The sequence below is a fragment of the Borostomias antarcticus genome (genome assembly GCF_949987555.1).
Source record: "Borostomias antarcticus genome assembly, chromosome: 6".
In the NCBI taxonomy this organism is placed as follows: domain Eukaryota; kingdom Metazoa; phylum Chordata; class Actinopteri; order Stomiiformes; family Stomiidae; genus Borostomias; species Borostomias antarcticus.
Genome location: NC_140239.1, coordinates 26,024,924 through 26,046,974, shown reverse-complemented (window position 1 = coordinate 26,046,974; position 22,051 = coordinate 26,024,924). Strand labels below are relative to the sequence as shown.

At 48.2% G+C, this 22,051-nt stretch overlaps 2 protein-coding genes across 2 annotated transcripts in view; one reads left to right on the top strand and one right to left on the bottom strand.

Annotated features, from left to right (window-relative positions):
* Nucleotides 1-143, top strand: part of LOC311310588 (uncharacterized protein) — a gene marked incomplete at both ends in the record, with an annotated part of 12,456 nt that extends 12,313 nt beyond the window's left edge. The window contains one exon of the mRNA XM_084440098.1: nucleotides 1-143. This exon is cut by the window's left edge and continues 621 nt beyond it. Coding sequence (XP_084296224.1) covers nucleotides 1-143 — 143 coding nt within the window.
* Nucleotides 144-7,841: 7,698 nt separating this feature from the next.
* selenoi (selenoprotein I) lies at nucleotides 7,842-16,789 on the bottom strand. The gene is made up of 10 exons (XM_084440314.1): nucleotides 16,601-16,789; nucleotides 14,210-14,278; nucleotides 12,325-12,433; nucleotides 11,946-12,020; nucleotides 11,449-11,711; nucleotides 11,193-11,301; nucleotides 11,025-11,073; nucleotides 10,677-10,857; nucleotides 9,759-9,938; nucleotides 7,842-9,468 (listed from the first exon to the last, which is right to left on the bottom strand). The coding sequence occupies exons 1-10, from the start codon at nucleotides 16,655-16,657 to the stop codon at nucleotides 9,361-9,363; spliced, it is 1,200 nt and encodes a 399-aa protein (XP_084296440.1). The 5' UTR covers nucleotides 16,658-16,789; the 3' UTR covers nucleotides 7,842-9,360.
* Nucleotides 16,790-22,051: the final 5,262 nt, after the last annotated feature.

The window sequence follows — 22,051 nt, the reverse complement described above, 5'->3', positions numbered from 1 at the left end:
GCGGCGGGGTGAAGAGGAACTCCGTCCAGCTGCGTCCGTCTCTGCAGCGCAGGGTGGCCGACCTGAACCTCCCTCTGCTCCCAGCGGCCCTGCAGGCCAGCAAGACCGACAGGCAGAGCCATCTCCACGGCATGGACTACTGAACACAGGAAGAGCCATCTGCACATGGACTACTGAACACAGGAAGAGCCTTCTGCACATGGACTACTGAACACAGGAAGAGCCTTCTGCACATGGACTACTGACACTCAGGAAGAGCCTTCTCCACATGGACTACTGAACACAGGAAGAGCCTTCTGCACATGGACTACTAAACACAGGAAGAGCCTTCTGCACATGGACTACTGAACACAGGAAGAGCCTTCTGCACATGGACTACTGAACACAGGAAGAGCCATCTCCACGGCATGGACTACTGAATACAGAAAGAGCCTTCTGCACATGGACTACTGAACACAGGAAGAGTCTTCTGCACATGGACTACTAAACACAGGAAGAGCCATCTGCACATGGACTGCTGACACTCAGGAAGAGCCATCTCCATATGGACTCCTGACTGGGGGGGGGACGGGGGGGGGGACGCAGTGCACCTCACACTAAGTCCGTAGAGCATGTGGGATTCTAGTGCCAAAGAATGGAGCTGTGCTGTCTGGGTCTGGTGAGGGAGACGGGACTGAGCAGAAACCCTCAGAAGCTGCGTTCCCAATCGCATACTTCTACTTTTTACTAGCAGTACGTACTACAGCTGCCCCTAGAAAGTACTCTTTTGCAGGCAGTATGCATACAATTGGGACATACCACTTTATCATAACATCGCACCTTGAAATTTGCCCGTATCCATCGCAATCCATAAAGCGACATTCGTCCACAGCTGTCGTGACTCGCACATGTGACTTACTCTCCGCTGTGCAATGGATTGTGGGTCAGAATAGCCAGAAAAGTTTGCTGGCTTGCATACTGCAATATACGACCGGATGTAGAGGGACATCCTGGTGTTTTTGCCTGCATACTGCATGTGGCATACTATGTATTGGGACATACTACAACCTTTTTTTGGCATACTATATAGTATGGAAGTATGCGATTCGGAACGTAGCCCAGGGTTCATCTTCACACTCAATTTGGGACTGGTGATATCCGTTAGAATGTTCCGGTGTTTTCTGCCATCTGTATGACTCTGTGTGATTCATGTAAAGCACTGCAACCACTTTTACAAGAATTGTATTTACGGCACTAAAATATGTTTTTTATGCACTGGAGCAGGCCTGATGTATTTTCTCTGAGATGCTCAAACACACACAAACTCTCTCATTCAACTCTACTCCATTTCATTCGTTTTCTCCCTCACCCCCCCCTTTGCTTATCTCTCCAGTATACGACCCTCTCCATCTCTTTCCATACCTCTCTCTATTGCTCTCTACTGCCCCTCCTCTCTCTCTCTCTCTCTCTCTCTCACCCTGTTCTCCCTCCATCTTGGGGTCATGAATAATAAGGTGTGTTAGAGGTAGAGATAGAGAGGGGAATCTGGTTGCTGCCTTGTGGCACAGAGGCAACGCTGAATTATTAAGAATCTGTAGTGGCACTCGATCCTCGATTGTGTGTGTGTGTGTGTGTGTGTGTGTGTGTGTGTGTGTGTGTGTGTGTGTGTGTGTGTGTGTGTGTGTGTGTGTGTGTGTGTATGTATGTACAGTATACGTTTACTGTATGTGTGTGTGTGTATGTTTGTGTGTGTGTGAGTGTGTTTCCGTGTGCATGCGTGTGTGTGTGTGTGTGTGTGCGTGTGAGGACAGATTGAGCCCATTCAAGTGTATCACCCCCCCACTCCTGTTACTTCTGCTGCTACTTAACACTGATATGAACCAGTAAGCTCTGATATCAAGTTAGTTATGCACATACACGCACACACACACACACACACACACACACACACACACACACACACACATACACACATAATGACATAACAGTGCTAATGGAAAAAATAATGTATATAAGGATAGATTACACAAGGAAAGAGAAACCGTGAGAGGGGTACAGAGACAGAGATGGAGGAAGCAAAAGGTCCGCTCTTTTCTTATCTCCATAGAGAAATGGTTGAATGGCATGTATTGGAGTGTGTTATATGAGCGTTGGGTTTGGAAAATAGATCAATAATGTATGCTTCAAAGACTGATGTAGCCATGGTTACATCATACAGGGAACATGGCTGCAACACACATGTTAACATGACAACAGGCTGAGAGGAACGTGTCAGGTAAACACCGAGAGAGCCAACAGCCTACATGTTTGACCCATGACAGCGGATTACGTCGGACACTACCAAAGTCCTGAGGATTTGCGTGGCTGGCTACATACCGTTTAAACGGACACTCTGTGAATTCACACACATTTTTTCTTTTCTCTCGGCCTCTCACCACGTCTCTCTCTCTCTCTCCTCTCCCTCGATCGCTCCTCTATGAAAACAGCGGAGAGAGGGAGCGAGAGAAGAGCCAGGGTTGGTTCATAATGAATACGGCCCGTGCCTTTTGTTGTCCAGAGACGGATGGCCCGGTCCTGACCGAGAGCCTTTGTGCCGCGGTCTACTCCGTCGCTACCGTCCGTGACTGATGAACCTTCGTATCGCTTTGTTACCTGCTCATCTGAATGCCGCCAGGCTTATTAAACACCCAACTCAGCCAAGGGGACAGTGTGTGGGAAAGGCGTCAGCGTGGGCTACTGTGTGTGTGTGTGTGTGTGTGTGTGTGTGTGTGTGTGTGTGTGTGTGTGTATGTGTGTGTGTGTGTGTGTGTGTGTGTGTGTGTGTGTGTGTGTGTGTGTATGTGTGTGTGTGTGTGTGTGTGTGTGTGTGTGTGTGTGTGTGTGTGTGTGTGTGTGTGTGTGTGTGCGCGCGTCAGTAGGAAGTCCAACCTGTTTCTACAGAGGTTCCCCATCAGTCTTGCCATATTGTAAAGCCGCGTCATGGTGTGAAGTGTGTACGGAGCCATACTGAGCCACCCAGAGCTCGCTTTCCTGGTAGTGTCATGGCTGCCAGGGTCGCCAGGAGTTCAGGCGTGACAGCCCTTCTATAGGCCTCGCAATTCATGAGGTCACAGACGCATAAGTGGGCCTCGTCAGAATCTATGGTGGCAGAATGTCTAGGGAGGCAGCTACTTTAAACTATCAAGATGAACTCAAGCTTACTGAAAGGCCACACAGAGTGGCGGTTCGTTTCTATTCAGGCCCATTATCCTCGGGCCTCTTTTAGTCACGATGTAGAAATATCATTAATATGGTTTATTTAGGACGGTCCATTTGCAGAGTGTGTGTGGGGGGGGGGATATTATTCTTCTGAACATGGTCTCTCCCACACGCACGCCTGCTCAGCCTTACCTGTCATTAACAGTGTTATTCTAACGCACTGCCACTGACTAAGCCATGCACACACACACACACACTGACACACACAGCGAGAACTTCCTAACCACACTTTTAATAAACCCAGAGTTCGGCCCTAGAGGTAAACCCAGACGCTGAAAAAGTTCATTTCATCCAGCCCACCTCCGCCCTGCCCTGTTCCGGCCTTCAACCTCAATGTTGGCGGTGGTCCCTCACCTGTAACTCTCAGTAACCTGCTCACCTTCTCTCGCTTCTCAGCTTTTCACCTTTTTATCTCCGCGACAGCGACAGGTAATGTTATCGGTGGCATGCGTGTGTGTGTGTGTGTGTGTGTGTGCTGCCTGCGTGTCTGTTAGCAGGATTACGCAAAAATACTGGACCGATTTTCACAAAACTCTGTAGAAGGCTGTAGCAGTCCAACTTAGAACCCATTAAATTTTGGAGCGGATCTGAAGCACGGTCCACAGGCTGCCCAAACATGGCCGGCGATTCACCTCCATTCATTTTTTGAACTGGGATTACCGAAAAACTACCTGACCGGGCCACCCTGTTGGCTCTATGGGCTGGGGCCACCCTGTTGGCTTTATGGGTTGGGGCGCTTACCATGTAATTCATACAGCAGCGGCGTGGGTTCGAATCCAACCCACGCCCTTTGCTGCATGTCTTCCCCTCTCTCTCTCCCACCTTTCCTGTCTGTCCTTGCACTGTCCTAATAAAGCAGAAATGTCCCAAAAAATATCTTTAATGATCATGATTTTCATGAAACTCGGTGGAGTGGTGTAGCATGGGCCAACTTAAAGCGGATCTGAATCACGGGGAGGGTCCACAGGCCACCCAAACACAGCTAGACTGCCCATTCATTTTTTGGACTATGATTACGATTACTATGATTAACTACCAAACCGATTTTTATGAAACTTGGTGAAGGGGTGTATCATGGGCCACCTTAGAACCCACTAAATTGGAACAGATCCGAACGGGCCGGATCCACAAATGAAAACAAAATTTTGAACGAAGCCAGCTCCCTGTGTGTGGGTGCTAGAGACACAAGGTTTGGACTGGGGTGGGCGGGGGGAGAGCAAGGGACTAAGATTACACAAACACTACCAGACTGCTTTTCACGAAACTCGGTGGAGGGGTGTAGCATGGGCCAGTTTAGAACCCATTCAATTTTGGTGTGCACAGGGCCACGAAATGCATTCCGGGGCGGAGGTCTGTGCTCTCTGAGCACCTTTTCTAGTTTCTTTTTACCGTGCTCTACACACCCTTTCCTAAAAGCAAACACAGTCCCACTTTCAACCCTCAGTCCGCAGCAGAGAGGAATGTCCATGTCTCTCCTCCACGCTAGCGAGAACCACAGACAGTCATTGATTAGCCCATTAGCATGTCGAGTCAGTTAGCCATCTGAGGGCTCATCCGGGCCTGGGACATGCCTGGACTCGCCTGGCTGTTCCACCTGAGAGCGATGGCCGTATCATCCCAGGACACCTCAGACCAGCTTGGTCACTAATTCATGGAGCATTTACCCCATAGAATGTGTCTGGAGGGGAAGGGGGGGGGGGGATATAGATGGATAGAGAGATTGTTGGAGAGGTGGAGAGAGAGAGCTGAAGAGAGGCATGTATGGAGAGGTAGAAACCCCATGTGGTTTGGGATGGTGCTGTGTGAGCAGATCAACTCCTCCACATGCCTCAGTGAGCGTGATTGTGTACGGAGCTGATAGTATGCATGTCGGAGGGTATATCAGGGGACCATTGATACCTGTGATGCATAGTAATCCCTGTGTTGATAACTGGTGAGAGATGTGTCCTCCGGGTCAGCGCTGACATGACAACAGGGGAGGGGCTAGAGACATGGACTGAGGACCGAGCCCCTGATGACCCTGCCCAGGCTGGCCCTCAGGGATCCCAGGCCCCTCTGACAGTAGCCCTCTCTCTTCCACACACACACACACAAACACACACACACACACCCTCTGCCCAGGCTCTGCCCGGCCCCAAGGACCTCACTCTCTACCTCCACCACAGTGGATGGACGCAGACTCCATGTCTACCCACTTTACCATAGGGAGAAGAGGCTGGGTGTGTGTGTGTTTGCATATACTGTAATAATAATCGCAGTGTACACTGTGTTCTGTGTGTACAGTATGTGTGTGTGTGTGCCTGTGTGTTTATTGTAGCGTGTCTGGTTTCTAATGATGGTCATCAATTATTGAGGGGAGCCTTGCAGGGGAGCACAGAGTGGCGGTGCGGTTAGCTCCGCTCCCTGTGTGTGTGTGTGTGTATGTGTGTGTGTGTGTGTGTGTGTGTGTCATGGGGGTCACTCGTGCACAAAACGTCCAGTGCCATGGGGCAGGAACAGTAGCCGGACACTGTTTAATTGATGCCACCTCTGATTAACTGTCAGTTTAGGATCAACACCAGCTAATTCACTAAGGGGAGCTGACCGGAAGGCCACAGACGTGCCTTAACCCCAACACACTGGAGAGCTTAACCCTCACAGCTCAACAAGGTAGCCGGTCTGCGCCATCTTCCTAATGACAGCCCGTGCTCTGAATGAGATATCTCTGAAGGGATTTCTATTCATTCTCACACATTGTATGAGTGTTCCGTTGCTCTTTGTTATGGCGGAGGGATATATTGCAGTGCTTAGTGTGCTTTGGTTTGAAGAATCAGTTTTCTATGGGAGTTGTCGTGTGTGAATGAGGTGATTCTCTGAAGACAAATAACTGTCTGGGTCCGCTGCCAGCTGTTTTGACTGCTGGTGCCACATTCATACACACACACACACACACACACACACACACACACACACTTGGACCAACTCTCAGATTTCCACCACACACAAACACACAGACACACACACACACACACAAGTTGGACCTGTTGAGGGTGAGAAGACGATACCAACAAACACATACTGTAAGATAAACTGGCAGGAGACAATCAATAACTAATGGAGTCTGAGTAACGGAGAGCAGAGTTGAGCTTAAGGGACAACAAAGGTGCCCACTCCAACACAAAGACAAGTCCTACTGTGCAACTGCCTCAAAACCAGTAACTTGAGAAATTATTTTAGCCACAGGGCACAAAATTCTGAGTGTCTGAGTGTCCAGTGGATGACATGTCACTCACAAAAGCACACACAGAAGGTTCAGATTTTTGCATGTTTCGTGTCATTATTTGCCCAAGTCAACCTATTAGCCTTGCTTAGAAAATCACCTAAAGCTAATAGCTCCACCTGTTGGTGATGTTCTATAACACACAAACTGCACTAAAGTAGTTATCGAGGACTGCGGGTGTGCGCCATTGAGCTATGGTGAACCCTACATCCATGTCGTGAGCAATGATGCTCTCTGCTGCACCCTGGTGGACTCCAGAGTCACTACCTCCACACTCATAACCGTCATTCCAAGTTATCTTCAACAAGCGGATGGAACAGGACGGGACGAGACTGTCATTTGCTTACAGTAAGCATAATATTTGCACGCAACTGAGTAGGAAAATATTCATGTAGTAGTAAGTTTGAATGGTTTAACAAAATGTTTTATTCAATTGGACAGTCCATTTTGTCACAGGTTAAATACAACATAATAATATATTAACCCCAGTCACGCCCAGGAACAGACTACAAGTCAGGCCAGGTAGAATCTGTCCCGGGTCACGTCGGACAACAACAAACAGAGTCACAGATTCAACGGTTTCATCCAGAGTTGGTAACTGTTGTTTGTGTGTTAGGGAACGGAGCTGGTTTCCCAGGCCACGGTGTCTAAACCCCACTCAGACTAGGGGCAGGGAGAGGATAGCCAATCTGGATTCAAATCTTACTCGAAAAGTTGACATAAAAAACAAAACAAGATATATTTACACAAACACACATACACCAATGCATACATACACACATGTACATACATACATAAAAAGATACATACGTGCATCCGTCTGCACGTACACAAAACATTCAGACATACATACAGTGCGCACACGTGGGCCCCAAACCTCCAGTTCACGTGAGTGACGTGGTTTTGGTGGCATCACAGTTCCACGGTCACATCACTGCACATCCTGCAGAGTCGAAACCCCACAGGCCTCCAGAGGGCATTTCAGTACACTAATACAACCCTCCTCCCCTCCCTAGTCTCCTTGCCCATCACTGGCACCGATCTAAAAGACGGGACAGGTCTAAGCAGACCACCTGCCATGTGTCCGCCATTGTACTTTCTCCTGTCCTGTGTTATAAGATCGGTGGAGATAAGGAGAGGAAGCAAGGACAAGAAATGGGAGACCACTTTTAAATCACAGACAGCACTGGTGTTTCTGTCAGTCCACTACGCCTCTGCTGTCCAGCCGTCCGGGGGGGGGGGGGGGGGGGGGGGGGGGGAGAGAGGGAGAGGGAGAGGAGCGGGAGGGAGTAGAGAGCAATGGAGAGAGGTATGGAGAGGGTCATAAACTGGAGAGATAAGCAAAGGGGGGGGGTGAGGGAGAGAGAGAGAGAGAGAGAGAGAGAGAGAGAGAGAGAGAGAGAGAGAGAGTGAGAGGAGACCCTGAGGACCGGCTTACTGTACATCTGCATCCTGTGCCCCGCTCTAAAACAATCTGAACAGAAACGTTAACAGTGTTGAACAAAGCAGCCAGTAACAAACACAGACAGGGAGAGCACTACAGGTGGGACAGTAATACGATGTGGCGCCAGCGTGGCGCGGTGGCGTTTGCAGTGTCATGTGACAGCTTGTTCCCTCAGAGTGGGTCCGCTCCGCGAGCGGCTTTGGGACACACTCTTCATTCAAGCGCTGCAAAACCAACTCGCGCATCCCCTGGCAACAGAAAATGACAAATACAAAATGAAACAAATGAAAGAAAATATAACGGTAAACAATATTTTTTTTTTAAAAGAACTTCAGAGCGAATCGGCAATGCTGACACGACACCTCGGAGGGCAGAGGGAGCCTGGAGGTCAGCGTTCAGACAGGGGTCGAAGGTCAGACAGTCAGAGTTCAGGCAGGTCAGAGGTTACCCTGGTCATACGATCACTCCTGCCTTCCAACGGTCCTGACCCTGATTGGTCAGAATTGACCTCATTAAACTCAGACAACCGTCATCAGAGTGTGTGAATAATAATATTATGCGTGTGAGAGAGCGTTTCGAACAGTTCAACAGGATGAGTATTTTCTATTTGATATCAGTCAAGATTCTATTTCTTCTTTTGTTTTGTTAATAAAAAACCCAGCCCATAATGTTACATATATTAGAGATATATAAGGGAACTTCCCCTTCAGCCACACAGAGCATCTGATCATCAATAAGACTGAGAGTGCCTTCACGACCATGCCGCACAGCCCAGAGACGGACATGTGGTTGTAACCCTGGTTACGGCTCAGGGGTGAGAGGTCAGGGTTGGAGCAGCGTTATTTTGAGGCCCGTCTGTCTATCGAACTAAACCGAGACTGGAATGGCATTTCCCCAAGGCAATAATATACTGTACATTCATAAGACTGAGTACATGTGTGTGCGTGTGTACAGGCTACTTGACGTCCTTGGTTTAATGATGTACAGTGGTATGTTTACCTATGTAAACAAGAGTATCTGCATACAAGCCACATATTTGTATTGTTTGTGTGTGTGTGTGTGTGTGTGCACGCACGCGTGTGTGAGGCTGATCTGGGTTCCTGTCCTTGCGGCTGAAGCACATTTCCGTAGGAAACAAGCACACCTCATTGGCTCAACCAATTAGCCGTTCACCAATCACGGAAACGTGGAACCCCCCCCCCCCCCCCCCCCCCCATAGTCCAGAAGACCTTCCTCAAACTGAAACCGTTGTTCGTTGCAGGGTTGGGGGGGGGTTGTGTGTTTTTAGAAAGGGGGAGGGGGGGAACGGAGTCCAGTTGGATTGAAGTGCCCTCATGGAAGGAGGGGTGGGGCTGGGAGGCCGTTTTCCGTGGTGATGAGAGTGAAGTGTCGGTTGGCTGCAGAGGGAGGTGGGAGGAGTCTAGACCTCCGCCCCCTTCAGGCCGACTCGCTCTTCGTCTTGTCAGTCACTGCTGGGCTTCTTCAGAGAAAAGGCATAGATGTTGAAGTGACCACTGAGCTGGTGCACCTGCAGGACAGAGAGAGAAAGAGTGAGAGAGAGGGAGGGAAGGAAGGAGGGAGGAAGAGAGAGAGAGAGAGAGAGAGACCAAGGTGTTTACATTCAACCTTACTACACATTACACTGAGCGCGTGGCTGAGTGAGATTGCAGTGTGAGTGAGTTAATGATCCCACAGGCAAGTTTATTTGTATAGCACAAGGGAATTTACAACCAACTTAGTCACTGTGAGTGAGTGAGTGAGTGAGTGAGTGAGTGTGTGAGTGTGTGAGTGTGTGTGTGCGCGCGCGTGCGTACTCACCACAGATACTCCGTAGTGTATGTGCGCCAGTATGACCCCGCCCGTCCACACGTACAGTAGCAGAGTTTCGTTGGCGACCACCCCGGTGAGCGCCAGCAACACCACGGTCGTCATGGGCAGCAACAGCCAGTTCAGCGCCTGACATCGAGTGTTGCTCATCTGACACACAATCAGCTTACACTGCAGAGAGAGTCCAAGATACTTCACCTTATTACAGACCCCAAGATTACTCACACAATCAGCTTACACTGCAGAGAGAGTCCAAGATACTTCACCTTATTACAGACCCCAAGATTACTCACACAATCAGCTTACACTGCAGAGAGAGTCCAAGATACTTCACCTTATTACAGACCCCAAGATTACTCACACAATCAGCTTACACTGCAGAGAGAGTCCATGATACTTCACCTTATTACAGACCCCAAGATTACTCACACAATCAGCTTACACTGCAGAGAGAGTCCATGATACTTCACCTTATTACAGACCCCAAGATTACTCACACAATCAGCTTACACTGCAGAGAGAGTCCAAGATACTTCACCTTATTACAGACCCCAAGATTACTCACACAATCAGCTTACACTGCAGAGAGAGTCCAAGATACTTCACCTTATTACAGACCCCAAGATTACTTCACCTTATTACAGACCCCAAGATTACCATTAGACAATTTGAAGTTGGGAAATTTTAGACATTTGGCCGCTTTAGTTCAACACATCAAGACAATACTCTTACTGGCATTGTATTTAATATCATGTTCCACACCGTATATATATAGTAAGGAGCACATACACACACATTGAACACACACCAAAACAAATATGCAAATTCTGGAGGTCAAACATACGTGGATTTGCGAGTGTGCGTGTGCACGCGTGTGTGTGTGTGTGTGTGTGTGTGTGTGACACTCACAGTGACGTTGGCGAAGGCTGTTCCCACCATCAGGTAGAAGGCTCTGGGCTGCAGCTGGAGGATGTTGGATGGAGAGAATACCACCCAGACGGTGGAGAGGAGGAAGAGGAGGACGGGGGAGAGGAAGGGGAGGAACCCCTCGTACAAGCTGCTGTGCTTCAGGGTCTTACTGCGGTGAGCCCTGGAACCACAAGAGAGAGAGAGGCCCTTTGGTGTTCACAGATCCTAACGGGCGGCGTGTCGATAGACCGCTACGCCACATCGACTTATACCTATCCAGTCTCCTCAGATCTGTGATGCAAACATAAAAGGTACAAGGTTCTTCCTCGTTCCTGCTTTCTTACTCACTTCAAGACATTGTAGAGGCTCATGGGAAGGGTCACAGTGAACGAACAACCTGGAGTGACCGAGAGACAACCAATCAGAACGCATCCTCTACTTGTATATATCACATCTCAGCCAATCGCACTGCAGAGAGCACAACCATCTGCACTACACAGACCAAACACGGCTCACCTAGGATCATGACAGTGAAGAGGTCCCTGTAGAGGAAGTGCCACATGACTGGCTGGTACCAGGTCTCCACGCCGACTACCGCAGTGACAATGTACACAATGGAGATGGTCTGAGGAAGAAAAGAGGCACTATTAGAGTCCGGTTCACAGCCCAAATGATTTTTAGAGCTTCAGAAGCTTTTTGAGGTCATGAAGGGGTGTGTGTGTGTGTGTGTGTGTGTGTGTGTGTGCGCGTTTGTGTGTGCCCGCGCGCTCACCACTTGGCTGATATCGTATCCCCAGGGCAGGAAGAGTATGCCAGTGTTGTATTTCTCCCAGTGGGACAGGATGAATGAGAATAGGACCACCCATAGGATATAGTACAGCGTCAGCACGCCCACACCACCCTGCCCACGCCCAAATATGGAGTAGACGGTGGCCACGAAGTAAACACAGGCCCAGCTGTCCAGCCCGTGGTCGAACAGCTCCCCCAGTGGCGTGGAGGAGTTGGTGCGCCTCGCCTGCTTACCATCCACACCGTCTACAAGAGTCAAGAAAAGAGAGAGAGAGAGAGAGAGAAAGAGAGAGGATAGAGAGATTGAGCAAGGGAGAGAGACAGAGACAGATGGATGGACAGAGAGAGAAAGAGAGAGACAGAGAGAGAGAGAGTGACAAAGAAAGAGACAGAGAGAGAGTGAGAGAGAGAGAGAGATGCAAACTGACCAAATGCAAACACACACTTCCCGGCCTAGGTGAGAAGGGGGCGAGCACTCACCAAGTGTATACGCCAGGAAGTTGAAGAGTCCTGCCGTAAACCACACCCAGCTCGGCACGTGTGTATGTCCTTCTTCTGAAACACGCATGCACACGCACGGGAACGGGAAAATGAGTCAGTATGCGAAAGGGCACGTGCGTGTTTAAACCCATAGTAGACATTGGTGAATCAACAGTCTGCTTACTACAGTAGATAAGTCAAGGTGAGTGTGTTTGAGGGTGTGTTCATGAATCAACTGTAAACCTTTACTCCTGTGAGGGACACATGTCCAGTTAGAGATGGACTTTGTCTTTCACGAACATACGATCCCAATCCACGCGCGCAGGCCCGCGCACGCACGCACGCACGCACACACACACACAAAGTGTATCAGACCCACCAGAGGCATAGAAGTGGTAGTCGTAGAAGGCCAACATGAGGAAATTCCAGACCAGGAACATGAACCCTGTGAAAGTGATGAGGTTAGGAGCCAACCATGTAGGCATGATCTGGGGAGACAGAGAGGGAGAGAGAAGGGGGGAGTAAGGGAGAGAGGGAGAGAGAGTGTGTGTGTGTGTGTGTGTGTGTGTGTGTGTGTGTGTGTGTGTGTGTGCATGCGAGAAAGACAAAGTCACGAGTTTTATAACTTGAAACAAACTTTGCATGTGAATGAATGGGTGTACTGTATACAGTGACAGTACTAGGCACACATATAACAGTGCTAGGCTATCATTCATTATCATGTCAGACGAGGCTATTTGAGCTTGCTGAGTTTACAGGGGAAGAGGGAGAGAGTAGGGGAGAGAGAGGAGGAGTAGGGTAGACAGAGGAGGAAGAGTAGGGGAGAGAGAGGAGGAGTAGTAGTGGGGGAGGAGGAAGAGTTGGGGGAGAGAGTTGGGCTGTGCAATAAAATCGATACAGCAATACATCGCAATATGTTTTTCCACGGTACAGTATTGATACAGTAAAAAAATAGAGATTTTTATTTTTTTGAATTGCACAAGGAAAATATACAGAGGAAGACGGGGAATAGATATAGATATATAAAATTAAGGATAGAATTCAGTCATAGATGCATTATTCATGTTTTAAATGGATTTAAAATGTCCTTCCATTCCCTCCACCCTCAGGATCACCTCCAGGGAGCGGGGGATGGAGTATGGAGTATTTTCAGCTGTATTTTAAATTTTCTGTTAACTACGTACAGTATCGCAATGTATCACAATATGTATCGTATCGCAGTGTATCGTGACACGTATCGTGACCCCTGTATCGTGATACAAAGCGTATCGTGAGGTCCTTGCCGATACCCAGCCCTACGGGAGAGAGGAAGAGGAGTAGGGCAGAGAGAGGAGGAGGAGGGGTAGAGGAGGAGGAGGAAGGAGTGGTGGACAGAGGCTGGTGGTGAGTGACGGTCTGTCTGGTTATCGTATGGATGAGTTTTAATTAGAAATATGCTGTAACATCTGATGGTATGATTATATATGTTGCCTTATACTAGAGACACTGTGAGCTAGAGAGACTAGATGGCCTGCCTGTGTGTGCTGCAGAGGCCTAGAGTGGAAAGGGTCAGCGAGGGTCACTCTTGAGTGCCCCAACAAGGAACGTTATTTTTACAGGAACTAGGGAGTTACTCTCCTCAAATGGCCTAGGTAAAAGCCCCAGTCCAGCATAAGTGTGGTCCTGATCCGAGCATGAATGAGTGAGCAAACATAGGGGATGTGCTGGGTGGATGGGTAGGCGCCACATATGGTGGGACCATATCTCACAAGGTCTCACTGGGGATATCTCTGGTGGGCAGGACGGTGCCCTCTGCGCCCTTCATCTGGTAACTTAGCTGTAGTTAGGAGGCAGGAAGGACTACTTAAGACTAACACAACGGCCTTGGAGGCTGGAAGTGTCTATTGTATGCTGAACTTCTGTAATAAACCTGTATCTGTCGTCGCTTCATATCCCATGATGGAGTGATCTCTTCAGTGATTCTCCATTGCAAGAAAGCCAATTAAGACCGTGGTTATAGTTGGGTGATGCTGCACCTCTTTATTGAACTTCAAAAAACACAACGCAGACTAACAGCCAAGAAACATCATCAAGAAAAACATCAAAAGCAAACAGTATCTCAGCAGACGGTGGAAACGTAAATAATGATGCAGCTCTCATTAGCATACGTCAACACAACACACACACACAAACACACACACATGCATGCAAGCACACAAACAGGGTGAAAAGAACATCAGAGAAACATTTCTTTGTCACAGTCCCTAAGTGTTTGTGTTCCTCACCTTAACGACTGAGTTCCAGAAGGGGTGCATGACGTACACAGACAGGGGGTTGGAGTCCACTGCGCTGTACTGGTGAGACAGGAAACACATACACACATTAGGAATGTTAACAGTTAATCGACTATCGATTAATTGCCGATAAGAATTTACTTGAGTGAGATTTGGTTACTCGATTAATTGTTTGTTAATGGAATGGAGCTTTTTTTTTGGGAACGGACATTATCAACAGGAGTTGCGTGAAATTTAATCCTGATTTAAGGTCTGACTGCACATGAGGGCGCCACGCCACGTAATGAAGGCTAATTGGGATGCCGGGAAATGCAGCGGAAGAAGAAAATGAAGCGAGCAAAGTGCTGTCCAGCGTGGGACGTTCTTATCAATTAATCGACTATTATTTGTTAAGGTTAACAGTTATCGATTAATGAAATTCCTTGAAATTTGCAACCTTAACACACATCAAAACATGGCAAGCACAATCTGGTAGCGTGTCACTGAGTTCTCCCTCAGTAACACATACACAGCAGTGTGGGACTGTAATCATTGTGATGGAAAGAGTGGGGGGAAGGTAGTGAGTACTAGTGACAGAATGCAAAGAAAAAACTGAAAGCCTAGAAACCTGTATTCTCAGTGTGCAGTCCCTTGACCTCTAAGTGCTCCCTTCCACATGTGTGTGTGTGTGTGTGTGTGTACAGTGTATGTGTGTTTAAGTAAGTAAGTAAGTACAACTTTATTTACACAGCACAAGTGCAGAGTGCTTGACAGTGGAAAATACAAATCACACAGAATATCGAGATATAAAATACAAATACACATATAAAATACAGGCAGCTCCTACAACAACATAAAAACCCGAACAGAGAAAAAAAATCAGTAGTTGAGCAACAGATGGCCAAATGCCTGCCTGAAAAGGTCAGTCTTCAACTGTCTCTTAAAAGACTTCTCAGATGTCGACGCTCTCAAGTCCTGGAGGAGTGCATTCCAGAGCCTAGGGGCTCCCCGCCCCAAAGGCTCGCCCACCCTTAGTCTTTAGCTTGGTACGAGGCACCACAAGAGCCCCTGGTCATACGACCTCAGGGACCTGCTGAACGAGTATAGGTGTGGGTGCGTGCAAGAGTGCAGTCAAAGTATGCATGATGCCTTTCTGAACAGAAACATTGAGCTTTTCACAAGCATGCCCCAGACAACAGGCGACTACATAAGGTACACAATATGTCCATTCACACCGCCCCCTCTCCAACCACAGCCAGTCAGCCTTGCTGCCCACAGTCAAGCTGGTAGTCCTCTGCTGTGCAGGATTAAGTTGCCCTAGGCCTAGACACGTATCTACTGATGGTCGTCTATCTCCTACATGATTTTGGACTTGATTTGGAAAGCTTTTGAGTTTAGCTAGCTAGCTGCTCCTGAAACTGTACCTGAACAATATGAGCTTCCCGTAGTCCGTCTCTGTTCAGTTCAAACCACCTAACGTTAGCTACTCTAGCTAGACCGGGGGGGGGGGGATACGCCGTCACGACTGGGCATTAGACCCCATATGCAAGGTACAGTAGCAGACATATTCACCTCTCACCCTCACTCCACACACACGCACGCGCACACACACACACACACACACACACACACACGCGCACACACACACACACACACACGCACACACACACACACACACACACACACAGGCAGGCGTTAGCTACCTAGCTAGCTGGGGACATCATTCCACAAACTCGGACCAGTTAACTTACTGATTTATAGCTACTTCAATCTACCACGCATATTCCCTAGCTAGATTAACTAATTTACAGTTACAATTTTTCCTGGATTCGTTGATAATAAAAAAAGAAATCAGTATCTATTATACACGTTGACATTGCAGCTAGCTAGCCATCTTCTCCCATCACAGTGGGAGAGGCGCGGCTAATCGGGTTAGCTGGGTGTCAGGCAGGGCTCAGAGGTCCAGATAGGGAACAGAGCTGGGAAAAGACGTACGCCCCAGTCCCAGTAATAACTAACATACCGACACGCCTTTTATTCATCCATGGAGGGCTATGCTTATTTTGCCCATACTAACAAGTGAGTTTAGCCAGCTAGCATTCTGACAGCAGAGATGCTAGCTGCACACGCTGTTGTCATCCCACCAGCAGCACCAGTGTGGGGCTCCGTCAATTACCTGGAATCGTTCCGAGTGATAATGTAACCGACAAAAGGGAAAATGCTGTGACCTTTCATGTTTTCGTACTTGCACTGTTTTTAAATGATGAATGTATTTCATAAAAATTGTACATGGTACAGTGTAAAGTAACGTTAATTTGTTATCAAAAAACGTTACATTGCTATTTCATTTCCAGGATATAGTCAGAGCCCGCCTGTGCAGTCTTCTCTGCCTCGCGATCATACCTTGTACTTGTCGAAGCCCGACAGTTGCTCCTGGGTGACATATTCGTATAAAGCCATGATGGTAATCCCAAGGCTCTACGTCCAGCTACCTGAAAATCTATTCCTTCTCTATCACGATTCCCTAACAGCTATCCTCGGCAAGGCAGCACCATCTAGCTTTTAGCAGCTACCGCTCACGCCGGGCAGGCGACGTTGCAACACTCGGCCACTCCTGCCAAGACGAGAGAGAGCATAGTCCAAATAGCCACATCTGCTGGCAACAAAACACGCTGTTGCCTCCGCTGGTGGGGATGATCACCGCATCGGCGCAATGTCAAACTCTCACAAATTATTGTTCAATAAAGTATCAAGCAGGGCTGGGTAGTAGCCTGATTTATGATTACGTAATCAGATTACGAAAAGTAGGCTAACTATAATTAGCCCAGATTACACTGTTCCAGGCCTACTGGGAAGTGTAACCGAGTTATTGTTTTCAAGATCCGTTTTATTGGCCATGTATAGGCTATTGTAGCCTACACATAGGCTACTAGGAATTTGTCATGGTTGGGGTCTGCAACCGTTACCTTTATCAATAGACATTTTTGGCCAAAAAACAAATACAAAATCTGACTGAAGCCGTATTTATATTTGAGCTTTATAATGAATGCAATGTTTCCTCTTTGATTTGTTTTTTAGGCTTTGTGGTATGCACATAATAAACACCGATTTGTGCTGGATTAGCCTTTCTGTTGCTATCTAGCTAGTTATTTAACTTCAATACCAACATGACCATTTATTTTAGTCATAAATAAGTGTATGTAATATAAATATTTATTTATTTATTAATTTCCATTTGAATAGTCCCAGTATTCAAAAAAGGGAACCAGAGGGTGTGTACCAATTACAGAGGCATCACATTACTCAGCCTCCTAGGGAAAGTGTACTCTAAGGTGCTGGAAAGGAGGGTCTGGCCGATAGTCGAACCTCAGATTGAAGAGGAACAATGCGGATTCCTTCCTGGTCGTGGAACCACCGGGTCTTGTTCACGAGTGAGGGAACCATGGAGAGGGAGTTTGGCCAGAGAATCGGAGCAGCTGATGTGGTTCTGCAGTCGCTCTACCCCACTGTTGTGACGAAAAGAGAGCTGAGCCAAAAGGCAAAGCTCTCGATCTACCGGTCTATCTTCGTCCCCACCCTCACCTATGGTCATGAAGGATGGGCCATGACCAAAAGAACGAGATCACGGATACAAGCATCCAAAATGAGTTTTCTCCAGAGGGTTGCGGGGGTCTCCCTGAGAGATCGGGTGAGAAGTTCAGTCATCTGGGAGAGACTCGGAGTATAGCCACTGCTCCTTTGCGTCAAAAGGAGCCAGTTGAGGTGGTTCGGGCATCTAGTGAGGATGCCTCCTGGGCGCCTCCCTAGGGAAGTGTTCCAGACGTGTCCAGCTGGGAGGAGGCCGCGGGGTAGACCCAGGACCAGGTGGCGGGACTACATCTCCGCACTGGCCTGTGAGCGGCTAAAGATTCCCCAGGCAGAGCAGGTTGATGCTGCTAGGGAAAGGAATGTCTGGGGCCCCCTGCTGGAACTGCTGCCTCCGTGACCCGACCCCGGATAAGCGGATGATGATGGATGGATGGATGGATTTCGATATCATTTTGTCAAAGCCAAGGAGCCACTGGAGAGGGGCTAAAGAGCTGGCTCTAGAGCCGCATTGCAGACCCCTGGTCTAGGGTAATGGATACACTGCTGCACATGACATGGGACAGGGTGCAGGATAAGACAGGGCAATGCAAAGACATGACAGTGGAAATGCAATATAAACTAGGCCAGGTCAAGTCTAGCTTATGTGCGTGGCTGGCTTGTTTCTGTTCAGGACTGGTAGGACGGAAGCTAGTCATGCCACTGAAATAGCTGTGAATGACATGAAATGATGTCTGATAAATTAAGATGCAGGTCTTGTTGCCTGGACACATCAGGTCCAATGTTTCCAATGCTAATCCAGCACAATAAGAGCGGGATATAAATAAAAGCGACTTGTTGACTACTGCCTCTTGTGGTGGCAACAGAACTGCAGGTCAACACCAGGATGGAGGGAAAGAGGGAAGGAGAGGGGGAAGGAGGGAATGAGGGAGGGAGGGAGGGAGTGACAACCAGACAAATGCTATCTATGGTGCGCTGGCTTACAGCCACGCACAAAAACAGTGAAAATACAAAATACAGACACAAAATATGATATACTGTTAAAAAAGGGGGGCGTTATATACAGAATGGAGTGTGGTGAGTGTACAGTGCGTGTGCAGATTGTAGTATGCATAAGGCAGTGTGTGCAACGTGTGTTATATTTGTGTCTCACTCATCAGCCCTATTTATAGGCTACCATTCTCTGCGCGTTGCCTTAATGTTCCAGAAACAATCTTCGTGATTGAATCTAAAAGAAAATAGCTTATATCAATTTAAATCTAGCTATACATTTATTTCAATTAGTTGGCCGCTTAAAGGCCGTTTCAGACGAGGAGCGATATCCGCGCATTGTAGGCTAATTCATTTTCAATGAGAGAGGCGAGCGGACAATTTGGGAGCCGCGGACAATCTGGGGCGGAGCGGCAAGCGGGCGCGACCCCGTGAAATTGTCGCGCGCGTGCTCGTTTCGTGCACACGCCTGCCCGCGATAAGAGCTGAATTGTAGTCAGCTTTCCCCGCCGCGCGCAGGACGCGTGCGTCCCCCGCTGATCCGAGCGAGAACGCAGGCGGAATATCGCTCCCCGTCTGAAACGGCCTTTACAGTGAAGTCACTGTCATATCCGTTCTGTGACATCACGGGTGTTTGCATTATGACGTAACATTTTCACATAGCAACAGTAAGGTATATAATGCTGCGACAAGTGGACAAGCGTCAGTGCTGTGGTGTTTGCTGTCCGAACATATTGCTGAAGACGTGTCTTTGACAATATGTTCTGTAGTAAGAATAATTTTATTTTTAGAAGCCCAGAGAGGGGGCCAATTCATCCTCAGTTCCATCCGACACCCCTTAATGAGCCGACAAGCCGGGGTCTTGATGCAACACTCCTCTGCGGGGGAGTTGTGATTCTACTGTTCCTGGTCCTGATAGTAACTCGGATACTATATCAGTGGAGAAAGCATCAAGGAAACACTATGGTTGGTTATCAATGTTTCATTGTACTTTAATAATGCCCAATTCGAAAATGTACAGAAGTTGCTGTCTTTGTGAAGACTTAATGACCTCAACAGCCATCTTGTCTTTTCTTTATAAATTAGGATGAAAACTATGATGAATACATTGATTGGTAAGTTTATGTTTTTTTCAGTGTATCCACAACTGTCTGTGTGTGTGTGTGTGTGTGTGTGTGTGTGTGTGTCTGTGTGTGTGTGTGTGTGTGTACGCGAGCAAGAGAGATGTGTTTATGGTGTTTATGTGTATAATGTGTGGCATAATATGATGCATTTCAATTATATATTTAAATGTGTTGAAGTCATCAAAAGTCATTTTATTTTTTATTTCATTCTATCTCAAAAGGGAACAGCGGTGTGACTGTGTTATGACCAGGTCCAGCCACTGCATCGATCGTGTGTTAGCACTGCTGGGGATGGTCAGCCGGTATAGATGCAGATCACGCTCCAGCTGTGAACACGACTATCATTCCTGTGATTGGGGGGACGGTGGAGACGACATGGTCTCTGCCAGGTCTCAGATGAGCAGAGGGAACAGCCCCGTGGCGCCTGGTGGTGTCGGCGCCTCGTTCTCCTCACACACGGGCGAAAGTTCAAAGGAAAAACCTGAGCTAAACATTCCACTGTCACCTGACCCCGAGTGGCAGCGGGACCTGGCTCTGCGTCTCCGTCGGAGGTGCTTTCGCAAAAAGTGGGACGGAGTCTTTCCGGGAATGGCCACTTCCAGCTCGGACTGTCTCCAGGTTAAGAGGCCTACCCACCTGTCCACCGGTGTGACGTCTAGTGGTGTCGGCGAGTCCATCTCAACACACAAGGGTGAAGGTTCGAAGGGACAGTCTGAGATGAAGGTTCAACAATCACCTGATGCCTACTGCAAGCAGGTTCTCCGTCGGAGGTGCTTTCGCAGTCACTGGGAAAGAGTCTTCCCAGGAATGGCCACTTCCAGCTCGGACTGTCTGAAGCAGAGGGCGGCTAACTCAGCCCCTTCCATCAAACCACCACCTGCCTGTGTGACGTCTACTGGTGTCGGCGAGACCGTCTCAACACACAAGGGCGAAGGTACCAAGCAGAGTCTCCATTGGAGGTACTTTCGCAGTCACTGGGAAAGAGTCTTTCCAGGAATGGCCACTTCCAGCTCGGACTGTCTGAGGCAGACTAACACAGCCCCTTCCACCAAACCACTGCAGGGAAGCGGCCCCACCCCGATAACATCTACCCACCTGCCCACCGGCGCGACGTCTAGTGGCGTCAGCAAGTCTGTCTTTACACACAATGGCGAAGGTTCAAAGGGACAGTCTGAGATGAAGGTTCCGGAATCACCTGACGTCCACTGGAAGCAGCGTCTCCGTCGGAGGTGCTTTCGCAGTGACTGGGAAAGAGTCTTTCCAGGAATGGCCACTTCCAGCTCGGACTCTCTTTTGAAGAGAGCAGTTGACAAATCACCATCTGCCAAACCACCATCCTCAGGCCTCTCTGGCAGACAGGTGGGGCCAACGTTTGACCACTCTTAGGAGCCTGTTAGGAAAGGTCTGAGGAGCCGGACTCTCCAGTTCCCCCCAACTCTAGTCACTGAACAAGACACAACTCTACCATCCTACCTACCTACCTACCTACCTACCTACCCACCTACCTACCCAGCCACCTACCCACCTACCTACCCACCTACCTACCCAGCCACCTACCTAGCCACCTACCTACATACCTACCTACCTACCTACCTACCTACCTACCTACCCACCCACCTACCTACCTACCTACCTACCTACCTACCTACCTACCTACCTACCTACCTACCTACCTACCTACCTACCTACCTACCTACCCACCTACCTACCTACCTACCCACCTACCTACCTACTGTTGAGGCTATTGAGTATTTTTCATGAGTGTTGAAATAAATTTTATTCAAATTTGAAACAATAAATCTCCTTTTTCATTACCACTATGGTCAACTGGCATCATAATGTGTACCAGAGAGGGTTAAATCCATTTAAAACATACAGTATAGGCTATGACTGAATTCTATCCTTAATTTTCTATTTCTATACTCTGTCTTGTTCTGTATATTTTCCTTGTTCCCAAAAACTTTTTTTTACTGTATCACAGTGTTTACTGTCCCACGGTAAATCGATACAGTATCGTGGAAACAAATATTGCGATGTATTGCTCTATCGATTTTATTGCACAATCCTATTATTGCACAGCCCTTTCTGTGATTCCTTCACTGAGGAGTTAATTACTGACCAAATATCCAAAATATTAAAAGAGGCCAAATCGCAA